Source organism: Nematolebias whitei, chromosome 9, assembly GCF_014905685.2.
Source record: "Nematolebias whitei isolate Nwh7 chromosome 9, NemWhi1, whole genome shotgun sequence".
NCBI classification, from domain to species: Eukaryota; Metazoa; Chordata; class Actinopteri; order Cyprinodontiformes; family Rivulidae; genus Nematolebias; species Nematolebias whitei.
In genome coordinates, this window is record NC_056506.1 from 12,848,743 (window position 1) to 12,858,154 (window position 9,412).

General features: G+C 42.9%; 1 protein-coding gene across 1 annotated transcript in view; it reads right to left on the reverse strand.

Moving 5' to 3' along the window:
- Positions 1-5,184: 5,184 nt before the first annotated feature.
- LOC119414879 overlaps positions 5,185-9,412 on the reverse strand; it is a 30,930-nt gene continuing 26,702 nt past the window's right edge. The window contains exons 3-5 of the mRNA XM_037681999.1: positions 5,984-6,136; positions 5,701-5,889; positions 5,185-5,627 (exon numbers count right to left, since the gene is read on the reverse strand). Coding sequence (XP_037537927.1) covers positions 5,517-5,627; positions 5,701-5,889; positions 5,984-6,136 — 453 coding nt within the window. The 3' untranslated portion in view covers positions 5,185-5,516. The remainder of the gene's footprint in view (positions 5,628-5,700; positions 5,890-5,983; positions 6,137-9,412) is intronic.

Here is a 9,412-nt window from a genome sequence, read left to right on the forward strand (position 1 = left end):
TCTCTACAGGAGATGCCATAAGGAGAATTGAGAACCTAAAACTGTAAACTGGACAAATAGGACAACCAGTGAGGTATCAAAGTGTTATGGATGACTGAATACAAGTAAATATTGATGATCAGGAAGGACAATTCATGAATTTAAGTAAAGGCTATTGATTTTTCTATCATGAGATAAGCTAAATGTTAGAGGTTGTTTTGGATAATGAATTAGGCTGGAATATTGTATATAATATAAATATCAAAATCGTTTCTAGATATTTGACTTCTAAATCACTTAAAATGTTCGGTGACAGAGTTACAGGCAGATTAAATCAAATATAGATGTTTTTATCTCAAGAAAGATTTTTATAAGTGCTAACAGAGTTGGAATATACTATTTGTTACTTCTTTTTCACAATTTTTACTTCTTTTTCACTATTTTTACTTATTTTTCACAATTTTTACTTATTTTTATTATTCTTTAACAGATACTAACAGAAATATATAATAATGAATCCTAACAACTACTAACATGATTTAAGACATAGCATTTTAGAGTGATGTTGTATAACACTTATAATGACTTGTGAAATTTGGTGCATGAAGAAAAACCGTAAGTGTTGCTGATAAAATACTAAATGTGATGACTCAATTCAGGAAAACTTGACAGGGATAGGATGATATGTAGAAGGATGGACTCTGTCTGGCTGGTTGCCAGCAGGGTGTTGTGCTGTTTGTGTTTGTGTCTCTTATCACCTGTTTTACCTAAGATGAAAAAGATCCAGGAAGGGTGAATGCAGGGATCACCTGTGTGAGTTTGTGATCAACGTTCCCACAGAGGTGACAGATGAGTATGAACCTGCAATATGAACCCATTGACTTACCAATAATGAAAGTTAATTGATAATTATATATTGATAATGAAAATTATAGAAATTTAGTTAGATGACTGGGAGTTTTGTGAGATTGTGGGAGAAGGATGTTTATTCTTTTTCCCCTGATAATGCAGCTCCAAACGAGTCGCTGACAGAGGGGTTGCAAGTCCAATGACGGGGGTTTGAATAATGGAGGCCGGACAGATGTCCGAGGAAATGCCACTGATGAGGGGGAATAAGTCACTGGTTCTACTCCCTGGGCTGAGAACATCATGCATCAAATTAGGGTTCTTTAAGTTTCATACTGATCTGGCTGTGACAGTTTATTAACATCAAATTGACATCACTTATCATTATTAACATCTAATTAACGTTACTAGCACAGTAAAGGGTTTTCTATTTTCAGATTTTACTTTTAAACCTATAGATGGAGGAACATTTAAAAATATATATTTTTAGCCAATCAAACACTTTGAAACTGTGAACTTTCTGATTTTATTAAGCTATGAGTTAATAAATAATAATTGCTCTACTAGAGTTTTTGGATTTTTACATGTACTGAAATGATTATAGAACACTGTTTTGACATTACAAATATTATAGGTTGTGTTTACAATGCTAATCAATTGATGATGTGATTATATCTAAAGCAAAGTCTTGGGGATTTTTGAACGATAAATTAGAACAACTGCTATTATAGATAAAAAGCACTATTTTGAAAGTAAAATTACAAATTTCCTATCTGTTAATTGATTCCAAAACTGATTATTTGAATGTGGAAGTAGACACTTACAATTTTTATTTGAAACTAACAGGTTTTTAGAGTGAACTTCTTGATGTTATAACTAAGTGGCCCCTCCTAGTAGTGTGTTACAACCTAACGGGGAGGATGTCAAACACGGGTGAATATAACAGGAAGTTTAACAGATATTATGAAGATAAGTTGTGGAAATTTTTTAACAGACGGCGGGGCATGGCCTGGGCCTGGTCTGGGGTATTGGCTCTTCTCCGCTCAAGAATGAATGGGTTTACCTCCTGGGTTTGGGCATGGGCTGCCCCCTGTAGAGGGCAGGTACATGTCTTGGACCTGGGGAGTATAGAGTGTGTATCGGGAATAAGAATGAAATGTATCGTTATTGTATGTCTTTGAGTGAATGAATGTGAGAATGAGACTGGGATTGTGTGATTGTGTCTGTGTATGAATGGGTATTTGTTAGGCCGAGACTCGGACTGCCCCCTCTTTGATACAACTGCGGGTGCTTGGCATCGCGCCCCTATCGCGCGGCCCCCTGGTGGGGTGTGCCCTTGCCTGCCAGCGCGCTTGGGGCCCTTGGAGTCGGGGGCTGGGCGCTTGGGCTTGTGTCGGCTCGGCCTGGTGTCTGCCTGGTGGGGCTCGGGTCCTCTGGCCCTGTCAGGCCTTGGCCTGAGTGGTGTGGGTCCTCGGTGCCCGGGCCTCCGTGCCCGGGCCTGGACCTGCATCGGTGCGGCGGGTTCCGGCGGGGGCCTTTGAGTTCGTCGCTGTTGGCCCCGGGGTTCACTGTGTGTGGTCGCTGGTGGGGTTCTTCCGGCTCTCCCCTGTGGTCCGATCTGGGGGGTGGGCGGGTGTTTCGTCCTGTGTGGGTGGCCCGGGGGGCTCCGCGGTCGGGGTCCCTCCTGGGGTCTTGGGCTCTGGTCCCCCCTTTTTCGTCTGCCTCTGGTCTTGGGGGTCGGGTCTCTGCTGCTTCACAGTTACTAATAAATGTTCTATTAGAGAAGCCTTATACACTTATGCATGCTCACAACCACACACAAATAGAAGCAGGGATGCTTATGTAGGCTTTATATGTAGATATATAGATATGTATATGAATGTATATTCATGTGTATGTATGTACGTATATAGGCGTAGGTATGGGTATATATATTTATGGAAACTTACTGCAAAGCCATGAATATTTTAAGTTCTTTATACATATGTATTTTGTTGCTGTGTTTTGTCATGTTCTTTGCAGGTGAACAGACAGTGGCCGGGTGTTTTGCCGTGTGCTCTCTTTGTGTCTATTTCTTATATTTTGGAGTCTTACTTTGTCTTTTCTTTCTTTCTATCTAGGCAGATGTCCAGGGCTGGGTCAGGCGACCTGAGGCTGCCAGGTCACACGCTGTAGCCTGTAGGCATCTCCCGCCAACATATAAGGAGTAGTTCACATTCAACCAGAGGAAAAGTGATTAATTGCTTGCTTATCTGGCGGTATTGAACTGGGAGTTTTTATGCGGGGGAACCCCTTCGGGGACCCCCGCCCAGGGGGAGTTGTTAAGATATTTCTGGACTGGGCCTATGGTTTTGATCTGCTCAGAGACGGGATTGTAACGAAATTATGACCCGGTTCTGACTGGGTTAAACTGGTCCAGCAGCTCTAAGAGAGTCTCCCTAGGATTCAATATCTGTCACGGAATAGAGTCTGATCTGCTTGCCACATCACGTAGAAAGGCTTTTGAAGCACCGTCTCATATTTCCTAACACGTCAGTCCACATAAGATCCACTGAGATCACACTTAGTCACGCCCCCTCATACACTGATAGGTTGAGCTGTCCTTCTGCGAAGGTGGAGTCTAGGACCCTATAAATGAGTAATGACACGGGACATCGGGGCTCTTCTTCCGGGTCTGTGAACGCGTGAGAGTCCAGCGCTGTAAATCGTAATCTTTTCCTGCCTTTTTTAATATAATTGATAAAACTTAATTGACGTTTCCTTGATTTATTGATTAGCATGAGTTGCCACTTCTGAGGGAGGTTCGAGTCGGGGGAAAGACGTGGGCTGGAGGGGGTTTCCGGGTCCGCAGCCAGCTCCCGTCACACAGTGGTGTGTGGATGCCAGTGGGATTATTAGGGTGGTGATCAGGCATCTTCTTAGTCCCTGTTATATCTCTTTTTTATAGCATCTGCTGGACATACAGACTCTCACCATCACAAGTGTAACTACACCAGGAAAGTTGACAAACGACTTCACTTCCTGGTTCCTGGCTTAGAAGACTGACACTGATCTGTACCCCATGTGGATGGTTTGAAGCATTTCGTATTAAGTCGTCATCTCACCCTGCTGGTGGGCGACTGATTGTACCTGGATTATAGATTATGACCTGAACTGTGGAGCAGAACAACTGGAACGATTCTTGACTCAGTGGTGTTCATGCACTCTTTCACTGATGACCTTCAGATTTGAGCTCCTCCAGCTATTTTAAATCATCTTTAGGTTTATAACCTACTTCAGTAAACAAGAGTTGAATCTCCTCGTCTCCAGTCCTCAGTGTTTGTGTGACGGGAGGGTCAGACCAGGAAGCGGCCTGAGGCTGTGACTGGCAAGTGCTACATCTACTTTAGAAACTAGCGTGATTTCACTGCAGGTGTCTGCTGGTCTTTCACCTTCATGCATTGAGGTGTTAGCCAAAGAACTGCATCATTAATACGATATACTGTAGTTGTACAGATTAATGCACAGCTGTAGGCCTCGAGGGCCCAACGTGTGTCAGATCCTCTCTAAATTATATCAGACATGAAATTCCTCCGTCTTCAATAAATGACATGTCTAAGACGACAACCCCAAACATCTTTGATCAACATCCTCCACCATCAAAAACCAGCCAGTGTTGATCAGTTTCCTGGAGGTCCGAGGTCCAGACAAGCATCAGTTTACTAAGATTACAAGTGTTATGCCAAAGCCCCATGTCACTGACGGACTGGAGAGTGAACATTGTTCAGTCTCTTTCTGCTAAAAAGCTACTTTTTTGTGCCAATTTCAGTTTTTTCTCTTCTAAATTCAACCTTTTTAGGCCTTTTTCTGCTAATTTTTGCTCATTTCTACCTTTTGTGCTTCTAATAAGTTTGGCTTTTTATGCTCCTTTCAGCCTCTTTTTGCCAATTTCAGCTGTATTTATTTTTAGCCTTTTCATCTACCTTTCTGATAATTATTTTTTCCTGATCATTTGTTTGTTTTTAGTTTCGACTTTTAAAAAAATCTTTTTAATCCATCTCCGTCTGCCTATTTCAGCTTATTCAGCTCATTTCTGGAACATTTCTGTTTTTTCAAAAGATTTCAGCCATTTTCTGCTGCTTTCAGCTTTTATGTTCCTACTTTCAGCAAATGTCAGCTGTTCAAATTCAGCTCACATTAACAGTTCAGAGATGAAACCATTCAGCAGAAATCATCCACGCTGCCTTTTAACAGGAAATCTCGTTATTTTATGTTATATTTCTGATCCCTGCCATGACAACTGTTCCGTTAACTCATTAAATAAAATAAAACTTGTAAATGATCTTCAGCAGAAGTTGTGATTTTTGACTCAATATCAGTTTTAATGGTTTATCTGGTAAAAACAAAAGCAGATGGATTCATGCAGGCTTATAACAGTTTTTAATTAAATACAGTTTTAATTAAGTCACTATGCAAAAACAATACACCTCCTCCACAGATGTCGTGCAGATTAACTGTAATCCAGTTTAAAGTGCCTAATCCAACACTTTTACTTTGTTTTAATGTAAACAATTAAAAAAAAGTTTCTCGAACTAAATGATTTCTTCTTCTCTGATCATGAATCATGAAGTGAATTATTTTCAGGAATAATAAGTCAAAGTCCGTGTTGTGTTGATTATTAGTAAAGCAGTGTGATGTGATCGTCTGTCTCCTCATTGTCCCACCTCCAGAGTGGTGATGGTCTGGAGCTCAGAGGAAAACTTCTCCCTGAGATCTTGGTTGGCCTGCAAGAAGGCCTGCAGCCTCCTCAGCTGCTCCGTGTCCTGAGGACAGCAGGAGAAGACGTCAAACTCGTGTCTTTTGACCCGCTCTGTTTAAACTCTTTGTTCCTCCTACCTGTGTCTCTGAATCGACACCATCTTCAGCACAAAGACACTCCTGCAACATCTCCTGGAGCAGCTCAGCTTCCCATTGGCCGACTAACTCAGCGCTGGCCTCTAATTGGCTGTCAGCGTCTGAGTCTGGTCCAGCGGAGTCCATCCGGTCCACACCAAAGACACATATGGACAGATCAACAGTCAGCATCTGCACAAACAAAAAGAGCAAACGCACAAAACATGTTTAAGGACTAAGTGTCCAACGGTGGACGGATCCTGCAGCGGGACACAAAGACGCTCACGTCTTCTATTTGTTGTCCCACAGTGGACATGTGGGGGACGTCCTGACTGAGCTGCTGGACAAAGTGTTTGAGAGTGCCGCGGTAGAGTTTGATCCATTCGTCCTTCACCCGGAACTCACAGGAGTGCATCAGTTCATTCCTGTACTGGATCACCTGGACACACAGAGACAGGAAGGGGTTTAGACCTGCCACTTCCTGTTGGACATTTTGAAACTTGTCTGAGGCCACGTTCACACAACTCATCTGAATTTTATTAAAACCATCATCAGTCTGAAGGTGACTGATTTATTAAATCTGATCCAGGTCATTTTCACATGTGGTTCTGAATCGGATACAGATCTGATGTTTTTCAGCTCAGTCTGAACGCTCGTGCCTCATTCAATCAGTCAGAGGTGAGCGGATCACGCCAAGTGTTAACAACAACAAACGGGACACCTATGTCCCGTCGCTGAGGGGTTTGAACAGTGAAGGTTTGTAGTTTGGAGAGGAGTGTTTTTCTGGACTGGAACAGAGAATGAAGTAAACCTAAATGCTTTTAATGTAAGATATTCATGTGGGTCAGAGTTACTGAGGAGAAGAGCAGAGGGAGATTTGTTTTTTTTCTTGTTTGAGGCAGAGCAGAGTGACGGATCCTGGGGGACGGAGACATTTTATCACCACCAGAAGCAGTGGAGGAGCCAAAGGGTGGCCAATGGTGGCCTTGGACCCATAGATTACACTTTGGCCACTCCATAGCTGTAGCTGCAGCTACAAACTAAAACAGAAGTCCATAACTTGGTTATTGAGGCCTGAAGGCAGCACCTCTTATCATTCACCTGAGGCGGCTGTGGCTGAGTGGTTAGAGCAGTCGTCCTCCAATACAAGAGATGGGGGTTTGATTCTACCAGCAGCCACATGCCAAAGTGTCCCTGGGCAAGACACTGAACCCCTCATTGCCTCCCATGTGTGCCCCATCAGTGTATGAATGTGATAAAGCTCTGATTAGTCTCTTTAGACTGATTTGTTCAATTATATTTGTAGAGATCTAGTAGAGTGCTGTAGGAATGGGTAAATGAGGCACAGATTGTAGTGTAAAGAGCTTTGAGTATCTTGATAAGACAGAAAAACATTATATAAATGCAGTCCATTTACCATCCACCTGAAGAGGGTCTTGTCATTACACGATCTGTTCTGGAAGCACGATCCATACTGTAGCTCATTTGCACATGCACTAAAAAGAATATTTCTGGGTTGCACGGATCGCCTTTGAATATGCTAGATTAAGGAAAATGTACTCAAAATAATTACTTTATGTTAATAAAATACATTTATGAGACATACCACATTTAATAAAGTTAATTAAAATATATCTTTCTATTCCTTCAACGTTTATTTAAACAGATAAGTCACATTGAGCCTCGAAGACTCATTTACAAGTGAAACCTGTTTGGACAGACAATACAAAGTGGTGAAAAATGACACGGGGTTTGGAGACAAAAAAAATTCCTAACGCTCTTTCTTAACTTCTGAAGGTCAACAGCATGATAATGAAAAAATCTCGCACACTAGCACATAAAGACACAGACATTCCACATGGGGGGGGGGGGGGGGGGATGCAAGGGCGGTGAGCATATGTCGAGACAACACACACAGAGGCACTGCAGAGTTCAGATAAAATCACTCAGTTCAAAGAGTTCCCTCTGGAGGGATCCGTACACACTCGGGGGGTGCAGAGGACGACCGAGGACAAGTCCAAGAGTCCTGAAATGATGACAGAATGTTTATTCAGTTGGGCCCCTCTGAAAAGTCCAGGGAAATTCCTCAGTTGGAGGAGAAGGAGGGACAGAGCATCAGGTTTACAAAACTTCCAGGCGGGTTGAGATAAAATGGCCTGTCAAGGCCAGTCAGGGAGCTGAATTCAGATAAACACAATTGTTTCAATTCAATTCAAAAATACTTTATTAATCCCAGAGGGAAATTAAATGTTGTTGTAACTCATCATCCTGGTTTCATTAAAGAGTTGTTATAGATGCTGATGGCTGTGGGCAGGAAGGATCTCTTGTAGCGGTCTGTCCTACAACGGATTTGAAGAATCCTCTGACTGAAGACACTTTGTTGTTGTATGACAGTCTGATGAAGAGGATGCTGAGGGTTGTCTATAATGTTCTTCATTTTATGAAGAATCCTTCTTTGAACAATCATCTTCAAAGGTTCTAGAAGAGTCCCCAGAACTGAGCCAGCCTTCTTTATGAGCTTGTTGATCTTTTTTAAGTCACTTGCTCTGGTGCTGCTACCCCAGCCGATGATGGCAGAAGAGATGGCACTCTCTACAACAGACTTGTATAACATATGCAGCATCTTGCTGCAAACGTTGAAGGACTTGAGCTTCCTCAATAAGTACAGTCTGCTCTGTCCCTTCTTGTAGACAGCTTCACTGTTGCATTTCCAGTCCAGTCTATTGTCCAGGTGAACTCCAAGATATTTATACTTCTCCACCACCTCCACTTCTTCTCCCATGATGAAAATAGTGTTGGATCTGTTCCTGATTCTCCTAAAATCTACAATCATCTCCTTTGTTTTGTTCACTTTCAAGATGAGATGATTGTTTCCACACCATGCCACAAAGCGATCCACCAGTTCCCTGTACTCAGCTTCTTGTCCATCTCTGATACACCCGACTACTGCAGAGTCATCAGAATATTTCTGCAGATGACAGGAATCTGTTTTGTACTGGAAATCTGAGGTGTACAGAGTGAAAAGGAATAGTGAGAGTACAGGCCCCTGTGGTGCTCCTGAGCTACTGACCACCTGGTTAGACACACAACCCTTCAGTCTCACAAATTGTGGTCTGTCCGTCAGGTAGTCTTTGATCCAGGCGATTGTTGAGGCCTCCACCTGAGTCTTCTGAAGTGTCTGACAAAGCAAATCAGGCTGGATTGAGTTAAATGCACTGGAGAAATCAAAGAACATGACTCTCACAGTGCTGTCTGCCTTTTCTAGATGACAGGGAGTTTGCTGAAGCATGTGTATGATGGCATCTTCAACTCCAAGTCCACGCTGATAAGCAAACTGCAGTGGGTCCTGATATGTGCTTGTTTGTCTAGTCAGGTGGGTCAGCAGAAGTCTGTCTAGGACCTTCATGATGTGGGATGTCAGGGCAACAGGTCTATAGTCATTGAGGACTGATGGGTGCGTTTTCTTTGGCACTGGAACAAGACAGGATGTTTTCCACAACACTGGAACCTTCTCCTGGGTCAGGCTAAGGTTGAATAGGTGCTGCAGAACCCCACAGAGCTGCTCTGCACAGACCTTCAGGACTCTGGGACACCATCTGGACATGCAGCCTTATTCCGGTTCAGTCTCTCTAGCTGCTTCTTCACCTGACTTCTGGAGACACAGAGGAGGGAGGCAAAGGAGGTATCAGCATCTTCTGATTTAGTTGAAGACCAA